The sequence below is a fragment of the Anabrus simplex genome, chromosome 4, assembly GCF_040414725.1.
Source record: "Anabrus simplex isolate iqAnaSimp1 chromosome 4, ASM4041472v1, whole genome shotgun sequence".
NCBI lineage: Eukaryota > Metazoa > Arthropoda > Insecta > Orthoptera > Tettigoniidae > Anabrus > Anabrus simplex.
In genome coordinates, this window is record NC_090268.1 from 234,276,059 (window position 1) to 234,295,679 (window position 19,621).

General features: G+C 38.6%; 1 protein-coding gene across 1 annotated transcript in view; it reads right to left on the reverse strand.

Moving 5' to 3' along the window:
• LOC136872606 (uncharacterized protein KIAA0513) overlaps positions 1-19,621 on the reverse strand; it is a 95,415-nt gene that overhangs the window by 4,290 nt on the left and 71,504 nt on the right. Inside the window, exon 6 of the mRNA XM_067146410.2 lies at positions 16,552-16,777. Within this exon, the coding sequence (XP_067002511.1) occupies positions 16,552-16,777 (226 nt within the window). The remainder of the gene's footprint in view (positions 1-16,551; positions 16,778-19,621) is intronic.

Consider the following 19,621-nt stretch of genomic DNA (forward strand, 5'->3'; position numbering starts at 1 on the left):
ATGATGAATGTGATAAAACAGAGGAAGATAGCACCAAGCCTGGTTAAGGTATCAGAGTCAAAATATGGAAGAATCACACTTTGAACTTACAAAACAAAGAAAGATAACCCAAAAATAATGAGGGTCAAATGCCAATATAAAATAGACATACTTCTAAAGGTAGATACAAATAACAAGAAAACAAACCCAAGAGATTACTACAAAATATTTAGCTGAGAACTACAAAGATATGATCTTCTAACGTTAATGTTAAAAGATAAAAATAATAAGATGGCCCATAGCAATAGAAAAAATACAGATATTTTAGCAGAAACATTTAATAAATTACTAAATTGCAAAGATCCCCTAGAACTTCTTCAAATAAACACAGAAACCCCAATTAAAACACCAGCAGAAAATATAAATCCACCCAAAATCCATGAAGTCTACAAAGCTTTGAAAGAGCTCAAAAACAACAAAGCAAGTGAAGAAGATCAAACATTTGCAGAACTTTGGAAATATGCATTGAACTAGTGAAAATATCATTACACCACTGAATAGTGAAAATCTGGAACGAAGAACAACTATCAGAACATTGGACTTCAGCTATAATACATCCATTACACAAAAAAAGGAGAAATATAAAATCCAGACAACTATAGAGGAATTCCCTATTGGATTGCACATCAAGTCTTGTCAAGAATTCTATACAATTGTTGTAAAGATCAACTTGAACTGGAACTAGGAGAATACCAAGGAGGATTTAGGCCCTGGAGAAGCTGCCCGTAACAGATAATCACCTTTAAATTAGTAATGGATGTCTACAAAAGAAGGCAGAAATAAGAAGTCATAACCTTTGTAGATTTCAAAAAGCTTATGATTGTATCCACAGATCTTCAATGATGAAGATACCATTTCTGACTTTAACCTAAATTAATAAACCTCCAAAAAAATGGGGAATCGAGGTTCCACGGTATAACATACAACTTGGATGAGAAACCTGCATGACAAGAAAGAATAATAAAATGATAAAAGCTCAAATATTAACACGGTCTACATACAATAAAAAAGTCTATCAATCAAAACAAAATTAAAATGTTACAAGATAGTGGTTCAACCAGTGGTGATATATGGAAATGAAACTCTTTTTAAAGTCACTCAGAGAAATAAAATCAACAAAATCCTAAACATAGGGAGAAGAATAGCTAGAAATGCATAAATAAAAAATATCCAAAAGGTGGACAATGGTGAATAGTGCCAAATGAAGTGGTGTACAGAGAACTGGAGCCCATCACAAGATGCTATACAGAAGAAGAGGACCTGATTTTTGGTCACATTATGGGGTCACCAGACCAGATTACCAATAAACATTATAGAGAAACTCTGGAATCTAAAGCGACAAGTAGGATGGATTCTGGAAATTAGAGAAGACATGAAAGAACTAGAAATAACTGTGGATGATTTGCAAAACAAAAACAAAAAAATTAAAGAAACTGAAAACATAAAAGGGTATTTACTGGCGAGGAATGACGGAAAATATCAGTAGAAGTAATGAACTTCTTTCCGGTTCCATATTGACTTTAAATATCTAAGATAAAATTCTAAAAGAATTTAATTGTATAAAGCACAGTCTAATATACACAGTCGTGAAGCTAGGCTCATTTTTTTCATCCATGATTTTTACAGTCCGACTCGTTGGCTGAATGGTCAGCATACTGGCCTTTGGTTCAGAGGGTCCTGGGTTCAATTCCCAGCCGGGTCGGGGATTTTAACCTTCATTGGTTAATTCCAAGGCCCGGGGGCTGGGTGTTTGTGCTGTCCCCAACATCCCTGCAACTCACACACAACACATAACACTATCCTCCACCACAATAACACGCAGTGACCTACACATGGCAGATGCCGCCCACCCTTATCGGAGGGTCTGCCTTACAAGGGCTACACTCGGCTAGAAATAGCCACATGAAATTAAATTTTTACTGTACATATTTTCATAAAAACATCAGCAATAATTCAAGTGACTGCCAGACCTTGAGCAATAAAACAACACAGCAGTGCCAATCTGCAGCCTATTATTCATCTTTCACTCTGACAAGTCCATCTGAAACTGGGGCAAAAATATAAATTACTTGAAGATCTCCTCCTTTGTCATTGCTCTAAGTAGCTCGAGCTTACACCACTCGAGTACTTCTTGGATAGGGTGTGATTCCGATAGGTATCAATAGGATAATATTCACTTAAGCCGTGTACAAACCGACAGATTTGTTCAGTCAAAACTTAGCTCTGACAGAGGAAGGTTTCACCAATAAAGCAATAAATCAGGACAAATCGCACCTCATCTGGCCTTTCTTAAGAAAGGGACAGTCTCTCATAAACTTCTCAGCTGATTGGAATAACATTCTAAAGTTGATCATTCTCATTATAACAATAAAATTCAAACAAAAAGATCTACAATTTACATTTGTCTTGGGGGAGGGGGTAATTAAATTACGGGGGAAATTCATACCCCTCCTCCCACAAAAACTGCCTGAAATAAACACTAGTAGATAAGCCCTGCGTTCCTTCTCCCACCACCACCACCATTTCTTTCTGATTTTGCATCCTGTTCTTGAAATCAAGAAAAGTTAACACAACTGGTCTATTAATTATTAAAAATATTTCAACTCTTTATTTGAAGCTTAAGTTCAACAAAGGAAAAACAAAACTCTATCTACATATGTCAGTCAGCCTTGACATTATTTTACAATAATAGATATTTCAATGAATAATTAAATAATATTAAAATAAACATTCTCCCTCACTGAATATGTGTTTTAGTCCTTCAAGTCTTTAAGCCCTATGTCACCAATAAGTTTCACAAATCATGATTTATTTAGAGCTTTGGTAAAAATGTCAGCAATTTGCCTCAGCCAGACATGGTTGTGAGTTCCTTCGCTAGCAGTGACCATCTCAGCCTTCATTGTAATTATACTACACTTTGCTGTAGTTGACTCGGACAAGATATTGGTGCACCGGCAAATGTACTTGCAAACTAAGCCAGCCATTGTATAAAGATTGTTGGTTACAAGGATAATGTCCAGTTAGAGGAGGTGACTAATACTTAAGAAGTATTAACATTTACTTATGATAACAATGACATTTACAGTAAGATACAAAAGTTAAAAACTAGAAAAGCAGCTGGAATTGATAAGGTTTCAGGCGATATTCTAAAGACAATGGGTTGGGATATAGTATCATATCTGAAGTACTTGTTTGATTATTGTTTGCATGAAGGAGCTATACCAAATGAATGGGGAGTTGCTATAGTAGCCCCTGTGTATAAAGGAAAGGGTGATAGACATAAAGCTGAAAATTACAGGCCAGTCAGTTTGACATGCACTGCATGTAAGATTTGGAAAAGTATTCTTTCTGATTATATTAGACATGTTTGTGAAATTAATAACTGGTTTGATAGAAGGCAGTTTGAGTTTAGGAAAGGTTATTTCACAGAAGCTCAACTTGTAGGATTCCAGCAAGATATAGCAGATAGCCTGGATTCAGGAGGTCAAATGAACTGTATTGCAATTGACCTATCTAAGGCATTTGATAGGGTAGATCATGGGAGATTACTGGCAAAAATGAGTGCAATTGGACTAGACAAAAGAGTGACTGAATGGGTGGCTATATTTCTAAAAAATAGAACTCAGAGAATTAGAGTAGGCAAAGCTTTATCTGACCCTGTAATAATTAAGAGGAGAATTCCTCAAGGCAGTATTATTGGACCTTTTTGTTTGCTTATATATATCAACGATATGAGTAAAGAAGTGGAATCGGAGATGAGACTTTTTGCAGATGGTGTTATTCTGTACAGAGTAATAAAGAAGTTACAAGATTTTGAGCAACTGCAAAATAACCTCAACAATGTTGTAAGATGGTCAGTAGGCAATGGTATGATGATAAACTGGGTTAAAAGTCAGATTGTGAGTTTCACAAATAAGAAAAGTCCTCTCAGGTTTAATTACTGCATTGTTGGGGTGAAAGTTCCTTTAGGGGATCATTGTAAGTACATTGTAGTGGCATTATACACAACCATTAACCTGGCTCAAGGGAGATGGGGACACCGTGCCTATTCTTCACTTGAGAAATTCTTGCCTGGCGCATCAATGTTGCAGGGGTAGGTATCCTCCACGTCAGTAGGCCGATGTAAAGGAGAGCTAAGTTCAGGTAGGGGCCCAGTCTCACAGGGTATAACATGGAACCCATGAAGACCTTAACAGCATTTTAGGCAGAGAACAAGACCTTCTGAATGGCAAAGATAGTGGATGAGGCAACCCATCCTCTCTGGGGAAAATTAGAAGAGGAAACCACTGCCTTGTGGAAAAGAGAGAGCTTCAAAGGCTAAGGGAGTAAACCCCGAAAGAAAATCCTCAGATGCATTAGGCTTTGCAGGTCAGCAGATGAGCAAATTAGTACTTGCTTTCAACTATAATACAAGCCTCGGATGGAAATGAAATTGACAAGTCTCTGGCCACAGTTGCACAATATGATGGTAATGCTGATGTTCGTGCAAGTGTTAGATCAGAGAACATAACACAGTTTGGAACAATAAATATTTTAACAATGAATGGAAAGGAAAATGAATTGATTGACTTAATGGAGAGATGTAAACTCAACATCCTGGGATTAAGTGAAGTACAATGGAAAGGGAAAGAAATTAAGAAACTAAGAAAGGGGTACACCTTGTACTGGATGGGTAACAGTAAAGAGAAAAGAAAAGAAATGGAGTGGGATTTATAGTGAATCAGAATGTTGAACCAATAGCTGAAGTTGAGTATGTAAATGAAAGAATTATAATAATGCACATACATGTAAACAAGGAATTGCTGAAAATAGTACAGGTTATGCTCCTCAGATAGGATTTAGCGAGGAAGAAAAAGATTTCCTCAATGAATTGGGAACACATATTGTTAGAGATGGGGTCATGATAATGTGAGACCTGAATGCTCATGTGGGAACTGATAGAATGGGATATGAGAATGGGTATGGCAATAGAAATGAAGATGGAGAGAAACGTTGGACTTTTGTATCAGAAATAACCTGATAATAAAGAACACATGGTTTATGAAGAGGAATAGCCATAAGATCATCGATATAGTTGGGATGGACAGTATGGAACACTCATCGATTTTATAATAACAGACCGAGAGCAGGGAAGATACGTGATGAATACGAAGATAATCCCCATTGAAGGTATGGAAGGTGATCATAGATCATTAATTGTGGAATTAAAACAAATAAAAATCCCTAAAATTGTACTGAAGAAGAAACCAAAGATCAGGATTTGGGAATTGGAGGAGGAGGAGGATAAAAGAATGGCATTCCAAGATTGTATAGAAAGGAAGTTGCCTAACACAGAAATACAAAGTGGAGAAGAAGAGTGGGACAATTTAAGACAGACATTTGTGGAAGCAGCAATTGAGGTATGCTGGAAAACAAAAGCAAAGGTTAAGGGAAAGGAGACACTGTGGTGGACAGGCAAAATAAAAAAAGAAATAAAAGGAACAAGGTGAAGAAAGAAATGGATAAGGAAAAGCAAAAAATGTATCAGAGGGACAAGAATAAGATAAAAAGGTTAATGTAGAATACAAAAGATTGAAACTACAAGTAAAGAGAAGTATCAAGGAAGAAAAGAAGAAATGTTGGTGAGAGTTTACGAACAAAATTGAGCAAGATAGTTGAGAAAATCGGAAACTATTATACAGAGTAATAAAATCGAAAATAATATATCAAGAAAAAGAGAGAGAAGATGGATCCATAGCACATGACGAAAAGATTCTTCAGAAGGTGATGGCTAGATATTTTGAAAAACTTTATAATAAGGATGACTGCTCGGAGGAAGAAGGAGATTAAAAAAATGGAAATAATAGATGGAGAAAAAGAAGAGAACCCAATAACATGGTTGGAACTTGAAAGGGCAGTGAAAGCAATGACCAAAGGTAAAGCAAGTGGAAAAGACTACAGTGGCTACACCGAGCCCTTAATACCATATTGAATGATGAAAGGATACCTGAAGATGGGCAACAAGGAAGCATTGTACCACATGGGCTAAAAATAATGGAGAAAGTCAATGACAAAATACTGAGGAATATAATAGAAACACAGTTAGAGGAAGAACGTTAATGGAAAAACACCTGGAAAGGAAAAAGGAAATCATCTTTGTATTTTTGGATTTGGAAAAAGCTTATGATACAGTTAAGAAAAAACATGTATAGGAATGCCTGTAGAAAAGGAATGTACCAAATAATTTATTAACAAGATAAAATGTTGTATCATGAGAGTAAAAGCAGTATACAAGTGGTAAGTGGTGACTCTGAAAAATGTTATACAAAAAAAATAAAAGATATCAAGCAAGGAAGTGCACTGTCGCCATTGATGAATGAAATCATAAAATGTGTAAAACAGAGTGTCGGTAGTGATGAAGTGAATGCTTTGGTATTTTCAGATGATGTGGTGAATTGGGGAAAGGTAGGAAAGGATGTACAAAGGAGACTGGACATTTGCTAGTTGCTTTACGACGCACCGACACAGGTAGGTCTTATGGCAACAATGGGACAGGAAAGGGCTAGGAGTGGGAAGGAAGCGACAGTGGCCGTAATTAAGGTACAGCCCCAGCATTTGCCTGGTGTGAAAATGGGAAACCACGGAAAACCATCTTCAAGGCTGCCGACAGTGGAGTTCGAACCTACTATCTCCTGAATACTTGATTCTTGCCGCACTTAAGCGACTGCAGCTATTGAGCTCGGTACTGGACATTTGGAATGAAAATCTGAAGGAGTTTGGAATGGTAATTAGTGAAAAGAACACTGTAGTCATGCACTGTGGAAAAGAAAAAAAGTTTACATATCTGGGTAGCATTATTAATGGAAATAATGAAATCAACCCTGAAATTAATAACAGACTAAGTCAAGGTACAACATTTTATCATCAATTACCTTTTTGTTCCTGAAAATGTAAATGCTCAACGAATATCATGTAACACTTGTAAAGAACATTTATTCAGATTGTACATGGAAATCCATTTTAAGTTATTAAGTATATATTAACTATAAGAGTCACATGTTAATGTAATTTCGAATGTCTTTGTAGAAATTCCCTAGGCTGATGATGGCAATCACTTTGCCGAAACCAGTACCATGAGAATAAATAAATGAATATGAGATGATTTAATAATCTCTCACATAATTTAGTATTGAATAGGTGGATCTTAATATCTTGTTTCATTACTTTTGAATCTCGGTTCAATACGGACCTAAAAAAGAAATTTTTGACATTAAATGCAATAGTATTTACGATGAACAGCCGTACCCTGCACTCTGCCCTTTCCTTTCTAACACCTGTTAAGAATCATTCATTCTCTCCTATCCCTTCCTCATTATCTCCCCTTACTCGAATATCATTAACTGCTAACACATCCACTTTCAAGTCTGCAGTGAACACATTGTGGGCGCTAGAACCTCTACCGTAAGTGGCAGATATGCGCGACTGTACTAATAAGTTTTTCAAACTTCTCATTTAGATTTTGATGTAGCAAAAACTATATTCCTTGTACATCATAAGCTTTGTGTATGTTTGGTTTATCATGATTTTTATAAAACAGTTTTGAAAATAGGTATCATATATATGAAAACGGGAATCGTATGGTATGTATCATATGTTTGAGATACGTACGACCATTGGTATGACTTATTGTTCCTTTTTCACGCAATATGGCAAATTATCAGAGAGATTTTAATCTCAGCAATTCTTTGGACATGGAAGCCATGAGGAAAACACTCCTTACCGAAAAAAGTAATTGTGAAGATAGTATAGATGACAGTGAAATGGATGAAGAGGAACATATATTGGAACGAAAAGGTAATTCTGAATCAGAACAAAGTGTTGAATCTACTGACTGATGATGACAGGGATAGAAAGACTGGTACATGGCTGTTCAAAAGATAAATAATAAATTTATTTGGAACTTGCTGAAAACTCCACTGCACCAAGTAAAACATGCAAGCAATAATATTTTCTCCATCATCCAGGAGTAATAGGACGAGCCAAAAAATATGGACTTGCCTTTTCTCTACGTGTTTGATCCAACAAATTGTAGACTATACTAGCAAATATGTGTGCTCCATTCGCGACAATTATGTTCAGTCACGACACGCGTGGGAAATAGATGTCATTGAGATGAAGGCACTTTTCAGCCTGTATTTAGCTGGAGTTCTTTTTCTTCTTGTAGTAATAATGATTTCCCCCCCTTGAAAATATGAATATATAGCACTTCTAAAACATTAAATGCATTGTTGTAGTCTGACATCATAGACCTCCCATTTTTATGGCCGGCAGAGAGATAAATCTAGGTGAGTATCACTATCATAAGCATGACCGTCATGAACTTTTAGAGGGTGTGCCTATCGGAAGATTATACATTGTCCTAATGAGGATCTCTCCCCTAACGCATTAAGGACCATGGTGGATTGCCTAATCCTAGCCATCTGAGCACAAGGAGGGCCATGACTCAGAATATGTATGTAATGCCCACCCACCTACCCTCACCTTACTTCTTATTTGATAATATGTTTTCCTTGTACCTGAAGGATAATAGATTTTCTCTTTGGGAATTGTTGTAGCCACAAAAAAAATATATATATATATATATACCGGGTGGTACAGCTGCCCCTATTCACGCAGTTTTATGCAACCCGCAGATTATAGTCGAACCTAAAAATATTGACCTTGACTACTCACTACAATGTCTGCTCTTACAACGCTTTCCATAATTCGTTTATTTGTGTCAAGCAAATCAGCATTAATGATAAAATACCGATTGATGGTAAAGAATCGTGAAAATTATGTGTCGCAGAAACGTCCTGTACAGAGAATATTATTAGTGAATGACTAGAAGTAGCAGCAACACCACAGCGCTAAACAGCAACCCGTGATAGCCGAGCTTGCTAAAAGTTAGAGGAGAGTACCGGTGTTCGTTAGTACGCGGTTTGAGTCCTGTGTACGACGAATATTTTTATTGCGTTGTTGATGTTCGTGAGAGTCGTGTTGTTGACGACAAATCTAAATCATGATCAGTCTCATATTGCAGGTACTCAGCTATGTTTGTTTCTTAAGGAGCTCTTAAAAGAGCTATTTGCAATAAAGTGAGATTGTACCGACAGTGGTGCGATGGGCTTATGCATGGCCATTCGATTAATGAAGCAAATGTTCAAAATGACCACCTGCTTCGTTAATGCACATCTGAGCACAGTGGAGGAGAGACATTCGTGCTTGCTGCAACATATGTAGTGGAATCTGCCTGCAGGCTTCCGTGATGAGCCGCCGTAAATGATTCAGGCTCTCAGGCTCCTGCTCATAGACTCTTTCCTTTAAGTAACCCCAGAGGAAAAAGTCGAGTGGAGTAAGGTCAGGTGATCTAGCCGGCCATGTGACCGGACCCCCTCATCCAATCCATCATCCAGGATATGTCCTATGCAAGTGGTTCCGTACTGCCAACGACCAGTGTGGGGGAGCTCCATCCTGCTGGAACCACATCCGTAACCGTGTCATAAGGGGCACATCCTCCAATAAGAGTGGGAGGTACTCACGAAGAAACTCTAGATAGCGTCGTCCCGTGAGGTTTCCTTCGAAGAAATATGGTCCAATTATCTTGTCACCTAGTATCCCGCACCACACGTTGACGCCCCATTGTACCTGAAATCGAGCTCCCCTGATCCAGTGAGGATTTTCAACGCTCCAGTAATGGAAGTTGTGACGATTAACAGTTCTGTTGTTGTGAACTCTGGATTCATCACTAAAGAGAATGTCCATTAAGAAATTCGCATCAGCTTCAACTCTATGTAATATCCATTGCGAAAATTCTATCCGTTTTGGAAAGTCATCTCCGTGAAGTTCCTGGTGCAGCTGTTGATGGAAAGGGTGGAATTTATGGCGGTTCAATATTCACAGTACAGATACATGACTGATGTTCAGTTCATTTCCTATGGCCCGTGAGCTTGTGTGCGGGTTGTATGCAATTGCATTTTGAACAGCTTCGTCGTTATTTCCAGACGTCACTGGAGCATCCCGAACGGGGGGTAATGTATGAAATGACCCTGTTGCATGCAACCGTCTTTCAACACGTCGAAATGTATCTGCAGTTGGCAGCCTTCGTCCAGGAAATCGTTCTTGATACAAGCGTCTGGCTTCCCGTGCATTTTGCCTTGCTTCTCCATAAAGTAGTACCATATTCACATAATCATCCCATGAATACATAATGTTTGCTTTCGTGCTAACCGTACAGTACGTGCTCACACGTTGCTGCTAGGATTACGATATGCTGTTTCATGTGCCCTACGTATGAAGTGTAGACCGCTGTTAGTTGGTCTTCGAGTCGAACGTGCGCAGTTGCTTGGTTGAATGGGTGGGTCAGAATGTTGACAACACGTGCACTGCGCTTCATTCCCTGTAGTCGTTTGCCATATGGAAATCGCATGTTATTATTCCTTTCGTATGTATGCTTTCTTTGTAAAGGTGGCAAATTACTTTTGAGACTTAAGAACGTTAAATATTTATTACGAATAGCCTTACAAGTATAATATAAAAATAAAATTGAAAAGCTCGTAACTAGATTCGAACTCTAAATGCCTGCTAACATATCGTATGCTCGCTGCGATTGGTGCCATGTAGCCACTGCAGGCGACAAAGAATTGGTCTCGTAGCTCTGTACTAATGGAATTACTTAGGCTACCGCTTCGATACTGATCGTTGATGTTAAAAGTTCTGAACTCGAATGTGCAAACACCACAGTGAACTAAAGAATCGCGTCTCTCTTACGCCCAGATAGTTGCAACCATTTTCTACGCGTTACTTGGTTGAATGAGTCCAGCGTTATGTTTCAGGTGGTATTCACAATCGGTGCCTATGTGGCGATATTTATGATATCTGTTTATTATAACTTCCGTAGAAGAATATCGGAGACTTCAGAAAGGTCTTCGTAAATGATGCCTAGGCGAATACGAAATGACATTAAAAAAATGCATGACTCAAGAATGGTTGGAACCCTTCCTGCTTCAAGTAACCTATCGAGGTACGTCTTCCGTACGTAATTCCGCGCAGCTATTTGCAACGTACAAGCGCCATCCTTGTAACTCTGTATTCACGAGGAGAGCGGAAGTTCCCGCTTCGACAAGTTACTGATGAGTTACAGCCTTATGGTCCCGTTTTATGCCTTTTTTGATCGCTCTAATGGTAGTAATTACATGGCGTAAGCTATCACATCTGCTGTACAGCATTTACGTGCCACAGATTATAAACTACAGTGCAAAACACGTTTCTGTCAATTTCGATGTGATGAGACTGTACAAAATGGTGGTGCATTGACATGTCTGTAATTGGTCTTACCCTATCACGTTTTCTATGATACCATGACCGCCCTTTCTATCAAAAGAAAATGGCCTCTTGGACCAATCAGGTGCGCAATTCTCTACCGACAGCTATAGGCGTGTTTATGGTTTGTACAGTATAGTAACATTTCGTTAAAATTAGTAGAGTATTGGACACCGCTCTACATAAAATGGTACAGTGTTTTTGAGATGGACCTCACTTACTGTCTCTTGTACCATTTTTCCATTGTGCGGAGAAGTCTACATCGGGTTAACTGCATATAACATTGCTGTAAGGTGTTGCGCAAGATGGGACTAAGAGGCATTTATGTCCTAGCTGGTTGCATATATTCGGGAAAAAATAGGGGCAGCTGTACCACTCGGTATATATAAAGAGGGAGGTAATTCGGTAAAAAGGAAGAAGATACTTTGATTTGAGGTCACTTCATTGACCCAAAATATAAAAAGGGAATACTCTTATACCTTGTTGTAACAGCCTTTATCTGCATGAGAGAGGCAACTTCCTAATTCACTGGTATTCATATGTCATTCTGTAATATTGTAAAAAGGAAAAAAAGAGAGAGAGAGAGAGAGACTGACGTGGCTCAACCATACATTTCCTGATGTACCTGTATGTTATACGTAAGTAACGTACCACTTGGTATTCTTTTCTTCTCTACTATGAGGGTAAAGCAATTTTTATTATGTGTTTCCTTTTCATTTGAATAAACTCCCTTTTAATAAAGATTATCCCTGTCTTACTATATGTGCATCAATTTTAGTGTTGCTTCCTATACTTGGTCTATTGGTATCGGAAGCCAAGTTCAGCTACTGACTGTTTCCTGTCAGTTTCGATCACAATCTACTTTTATCGTCCCTCGGCGTCACTTTGCTACCTCTATTTATGTGGGGGAAATTGAGTTCACAACTTCCCTACTGCCAGTCAAATCAAGAAGGGAATTATTAATTACAATGACAGGCCCTCCTTACTCATACCAGTTACACAGGAGTTGAAGAAGGACCCCATTCCTACTACCAGTCAAAGTCGATGTGGAGAGTATTGATTATGATTACAATAGCAGACGCCCTCCTACTGACAGTCACTACCAATTTGTAAAGTATTAATTATAATGGCAGACAACCCCCACCCTCACCTCTTTCTAGATCATTGCAAATTGACTTCAATGTATATATATAGATCAACATACGAAAGTATATGTACATACATTTACAATATTGCAGACCTTAATTTACAGATTAATTGCTGCTAAACGGTAGTCATATCAACAAATGGATTGCACCATAAGATGCCTCTTTTAGCAGTCTAAATGGATGATCCTCTGTCATTTACTCATATGTCCTCTATTTATGGGTTAGACTGAGTTAGAAACGTTGAATATGGTGACCTTTGGGTACAGTTTTCACGCAGTGCATTGCTTTTTGGATACTTATGTGACAGAAACATATAATTTGGCTCACATATGGTCACTGGGTGGGGCAATATTTGTGCCAAATTTGATGATTCTATCTTTACCGTAAGCGTGTCAAACTATGAATTATAGTGTAAAAAGTACAACATTTACGTACAATCGAGAATTTTTTTTTTTTTTTTTTGCTACGGGCTTTACGTCGCACCGACACAGATAGGTCTTATGGCGACGATGGGATAGGAAAGGCCTAGGAGTTGGAAGGAAGCGGCCGTGGCCTTAATTAAGGTACAGCCCCAGCATTTGCCTGGTGTGAAAATGGGAAACCACGGAAAACCATCTTCAGGGCTGCCGATAGTGGGATTCGAACCTACTATCTCCCGGATGCAAGCTCACAGCCGCGCGCCTCTACACGCACGGCCAACTCGCCCGGTCAATCGAGAAATACAGCCAAATCTAATGTATAAGGGATAGAGATAGAACAAAAAGTCATTGGCCCAAAGTTGTAGATCACTCCAACTTAAACTGAGATTGTGCCATCCGTTTTGTGATACGACTTACCGCTTAGCCACCAAATACTTCAAAACGAAGGTCTGTACTGTCATTAAAATTGCCTCCATATTTCAATACTTTTTTGGGGTAAAAAGTGAAAAATTTTGGCATCTTGGAATTTTTCCATTGATTACAGGTAAAAAGCTATAATTTTGCCAAATTCCAATTTTTTAGCTCGTCTAGCAGATTGTGTCGCCACCTTTATTTGGGGGAGGGGGTAAAAATTAGGACTTTCATCAGGAAACTTTTAAGGCCATGAAACTTATAGGTTATCATTTTGGATAAATATATCCAACTGCGTTCATATGCTGAGCCCCAAATTTGAAACGCCCCATCATGGCCCCCTCAGGGAATTTTGAGAATTTTCTATTTTTCTAGCAATCCTTCTCTGGTGCCAAGTTTTAAGTTTCTAAGATGCTGGGAAGTGCCTCATTCATTCATTCATTCATTCATTCATTCATTCATTCATTCATTCATTCATTCATTCATTCATTCATTCATTCATTCACGTCTATTTTCATTTTATACCTTTATTTATATATATATATATATATATATAGCTCACTCGAAAATGACTTCCATTTATTTATATAGATAATAATAATAATTGCGTGTGGCTATATCTAGCCGAGTGCAGCCCTTGTATGGCAGACCCTTCGATGAGGGTGGGCGGCATCTCCCATGTGAAGGTAACTGCGTGTTATTGTGGTGGAGGATAGTGTTATGTGTGGTGTCTGAGTTGCAGGGATGTTGGGGACAGCACAAACACCCAACCCCCAGGCCAATGGAATTAGCCAATGAAGATTAAATTCCCCGACCCGGCCGGGAATCGAACCCAGGACCCTCTGAACCGAAGGCCAGTACGCTGACCATTAAGCCAATGAGTCAGACATTTATATAGATTATTAGTTCCAGAGCCATTATAATGATCACATACTATTGTATTTAAATTATAATTTCACAATAGGGTTAGTTTTAGTCATATACTGTGAATCATCAGATTTTGTTCTACTTATGTACTAGGGTCAGTTTTTCTGATCATCATCATCATCATCATCAACATCTGTTGTAGTGTTTACTTTTATAGCATTTTAGTCACATTGTGAAACAGTGGTTAAGTGTAAGAAAGGGCCCAGAGCCCTAACTTCACCACCAATAAAGTCGATATCTATCTATCTATCTATCTATCTATCTATCTATCTATCTATCTATCTATCTATCGTGATTTATGTACTGAAGGTAAACCGATGCTTTCACAGACTTTTCTGTAGATTGAATTTAGATCTACAAATATCTTGATTTAGATTTATTCAAAATGGGTTTAGGTACCGTTCTCACCGAGCGAGTTGCCCGTACGGTTACGGTTGCTTAACTGTAAGCTTGTATTTGGGAGACGGTGGGTTCAAAACCTGCAGCCCTGAAGTTGGTTCTCATGGTTTTCCATTTTTACACCTGGCAAATGCTGGGGCTGTTCCTTAATTAAGGCCCCAGCCACTACCTTTCCCATCCTTGCATCATCAGAAATCTATGATGTGTTAGTGCAATGTTAAACTACTAGCAAAAACCACATTTAAAAAATGAAGGTTTCCAGATTTGCACTTTTGTCGATTTACTCTGTTTTTATTCAGACTGCTTGCACTCCAGAGAATCTGGCATATTTATGTATTGCCTATAATAATCTGGAAGAAATAAGCTTTCTAATGGTGAAAGCATTGCTGAAATCAGTTAAGTGGTTCCCATACCCGCCTCCATAGCGTAACGGTTAGCACTATTAGCTGTGTCCTCAGTAGCCCGGGTTTGATTCCCGGTACTTCCAGAGATTTAAGATTGAAAGGAGGGCTGGTAGATGATCAAAATGGTACAAGCAGATCACCTCCATTGTGGGTGTGCCTGAAAAGAGCTGCATCACCTTGGGACAAGGACATGAGTTTACTTTCTTTGTAGTGACTCCCGAAAAAACCCTCTATTTACAAACAAACTCGGACCTTTTCTCTTTATAATATTAACATATATAATTATTTATTTGCAGAAGGAATGAAGAGCAGAATGTAGTTTAAGCTTTAAACACAGCCTGCAAAGTAGAAGAGCAGAGCTACTAGATGTTGCTAGACTGATTGAAATGTACCACACTGATGAATTTCATATTTTTCATATCTGTGTTGACTATAATATCAAATTATCAAACTAGAAAGTCCTTCCAATGCAACACAGTTTTTATTACACTTTTCAGTTATACATTATTTTACAATAGGAATACATGTTTTGTCCCTTCATGGGGACATCTTCAGTTCCTAAATTTAAGACTCAATATTACAAAATATACAAGCACATTTATAAATCAAGTAACTTCCACAAACAAGTTATATGACAAAGTGTTACACAGATTAGAAATACTGGTGCTTATTGATACTACTTACCTTATTTAACAACTGGTGGACAGTAACGAAACAGGAACTTTACACAAACATTTTATGCAATTTACATGTGCAATATAATAAAAAAACATTATTTTTAACTATTTAAATGAGCTTGTATTTTTTGTAATATTGAGTCTTAAATTTAGGAACTGAAGATGTCCCCACGAAGGGACAAAACATGTATTCCTATTGTAAAATAATGTATAATTGAAAAGTGTAATACAAACTGAGTTAAACTGGATGGACCGTCTCATTTAATTATTTGATTGAAATGTTTTTGTGATTCTTCAAATGGTGAATCGTACCCAATGAATTTTTGCTTTTGAAACATAATACCCCAAAAACAAATATTACATTGCACTTTATTTCTGGAACTTCTGTGAAATACTGCCAAGCTCTTGACTTTCTCTTGATTGTTCAGGTTCATATGAAATAACAGTTTGTACTAGCTACCTTGTGGGTTGACTTGGGTAAATCGGACCTTCTACCACCTTTCTTCCAGTGTGCATATACATCTATGCTATTCACTATAAATGGAAGACCAAACCACTTACTGATTTGCCTAGTTGACCAAGATATCACAGCATCAGAAGTGTGCGTACTCTTCTTGAGAGTCTCATGAGACATGTATTGTCAGCAAGACATCGTTTCCCATCCCTAGCAGCAGTGGATATGTAATTTAAGATCAGGTTGAGACAAAAATATCTGAGACCCATATATGGTACAAAATGTGGAATTAGCTATGATAAGAAACTTTGTAAGGCAAGGAAAGTTACTTACCCCAACTGTCCAAAAGTTATATTTTCTTGGTACTGTTTTTCATCAGTAATGGCTTCCATGCTGTTATGAATGATATCTTCTCGGGTAACCACAGGTCGATGCACCCGTTCACACTGCAGAGCATCGAAGAAAGCAGCATTCCAGAAGCGGAGACTATGCCAGATAGTCTGCTCCCTGAGATATGTGTACAAATACTCCTTGTATGGTTCACAACCTGGGACATCAACTGTGGACAAAATCAAGATATGTCTCTAGAGTCCATGACACAGACAATGTCTACTGCCTTAATATTTCCATAAAAACATCATTTAAATTTAAATAGTACAAAATACATTGATATTCATAGTACTATAATTTAAATGCATGGTGCAACTGATGGAATGTGCTAATCAGGGTCGCTAGCTCTCTGTCTGGGTATCTGCTACAGTATAAGAAGTAAACATGCTTAATCAGTAAATCTTTGCCAAGTGTTATGAGCCAATTAATAACTTGTTTCTCTAGAGGTGCCAACACTTCTTCTTGGTGGGGCATTGGCTGCTCAGAGAAGAAACTGATATCAAATTTTATCAAGTGTCTGTTTTCCATGTTAGGAATGGTCTTCTTAAAACCTGGCATTAGGTATAAAATACAGTTTGGAGTCATTACCCCACTATAATAATATCACAAAATGAAAATATTTCTGAATATAATGCCTTGCAAGTGACACAAAGTTCTTTGGATACTGAATGAGATGTAAAACTGGTTGACCATACTGGACTTTACTAGCCCAACGAACTAAGAGTAACAAGCCTAGCTCCTATCTGGAGGTCTCAGGTTTAATTGCCAGTCAGGTTAGCGATTTTCACCTGGATCTAAGAGCTGATCTGAGATCCACTCAGTCTATTTGAGAACAATTGAGGAGCTGTCTAGTAGTGAGATACTGGCCCCGGTCTAGAAAGCCAAGATTAATGACTAAGAGGATTCCTTGCACTGACTATGTGTCACCTTATAATCTTCAGGCTGAGCAGCAGTCACGTGGTTGGCCACCACCCATCAGGGTTGTTGCGTCGTGGAATTTCCTAATTATGACCAAACATTATTCTTAGGACTTGACCTCTGTTGGAAATATAGAAGCAAGTGCAAGTCACATTTTAAAAATTTGAATATACAGGTTGTATGTAAATTATACTGACAAAAAAAATCAGGAATGCTTTGCGTGTTATGTAAAGAATGATGGCACAATTGGATTGGCGGAGAAAATGTTTCTTTTGGAGAAAACCAGGTTACTGTGTTACTTCTGGTTACGTGATTCAAATTGACAAACTCACTGTATATGCTATGCCAGAGTGTAAACCGCTGCCCACTACTGTGCTTCAGGAAGGGAGGGCAATTTCCACAGTTTGAATGTTACACACAGTAATTAAGACACACTTGTCAGTCAAGGAATGCACCCAATCATTTCTCCTCTCATCTGTTGGCCTCAGTAACATGTTTTATTATTTAATATTCACAAAGGTGCATCACTGCCACCACACAATTGTGCATTCCTTTAATCACAACATTGTAAAAGGAATAAAATACTGAATAATGAACCAATATGCCCAATGGTTTGATTACAGTAAATGTTCAATATTCCCCATCTACTTCAATCTTCACCTAACAAGAAAAGTCCATGGGAATTAAATCGGCCAAGCTGGGAGGCCATTTAACTGGCCCACCACGGCCCACCCATCTTCCTGGATAATGATCATTTACTGCAAGTGCTGAGTGACATGGCGAGTGAAATGCAGTGGAGTGCCATTATGATACAGCCATATTTGCTTCGGAATACCCTTCCAATAATCCAGACGGTGATTCTACTAAGAAACGGCAACATTCCTTACCATTCAGGTGAAGAGGAAGGACATGCGGCTCAAGTAAATAGTCACCAACAATGACAGCCCAAATATTGACATTAAACCGATGCTGAAATGTGTGCACTTCTGTCTCAAGAGGGTTTTCTTCTGCCCTCCTTCTCACAGTCGCCTGCCAATGGACACAAAGGTTGAATGTTGAGGTTGGCAGCTAATAAGGTGCTGGATGCCACAAATCAGTGCGGCTTCTCTCCTGTTCCCATTGTCTCCTAGGCTAGGTGCATATCAGCAATTTCTTCACTGGATCAACTATTTCTTCATTGGTGTACCAAAACTGATCCATTCTCACCAATTTATACCACAAACTTAGTAGCCAACATAGGCAGAACAAACTGTATACTGCCTACTGGGGCTCTACAGCAAATCCGCTAAACGAACGAGAAACTTGTGCATTTGCACCAAGCATAATCGCTGTCTATCATACAATTCAATCAAATTGAATCTCTTGATATGCTGGATACTGGCACTGGACATCTGCGCTGGTCCCACACATGTTTTGTCGGGGACAGATCTGGGGATCTTGCTGGCCATGGGAGTACCTTGACATCAGGCAGACAGTTCATAGAGACATGCGCCATGTGTAGATGAGCATTGTTGTGTTGAAAAATGGCACTATGGTACTGTCACATGAGAGGTAACATATCAGGACACACGATGTCCGTGACATACCGTTGTGCCATCAAAGGTCCCTCAGTCACTACCAGCCATGACCTGAAATTATACTCGATGGCTCCGCACACCATGATGTCAGAAGTAACACTGCTGTGCTTCTCCAGAACACTGGAAGAATGGGACCTCTTCCCAGGTTGCCGCCATACCCGCAGACGATGGTCATCCGGGGTAGTGCAGAATCATGATTCATCACTGATCTCAATGTGATGCCATTCATCAGCAGTCTATGCTTTCCAGCCATGGCACCACTCCAAATGCAGCCATTTGTATTGTGATGTTAACAGCAGCCTATGTATGGGACAGTAATTTCCTAGTTTGGCTGTTGCTAGTCTCTGACCAATGATGCAGGCTGACACAGAATTTTGCAGAGAGTCCATTACTTATTCTTGAATGGCAAGTACAGATATGAAGGGGTTACGATGTGCTTTTTGCACAATACAGCGATCCTCCCATGTGGTGGTCAGATGTGGTTGGCCAGAACCTTGACAATGAGTATGCCTGCCCTC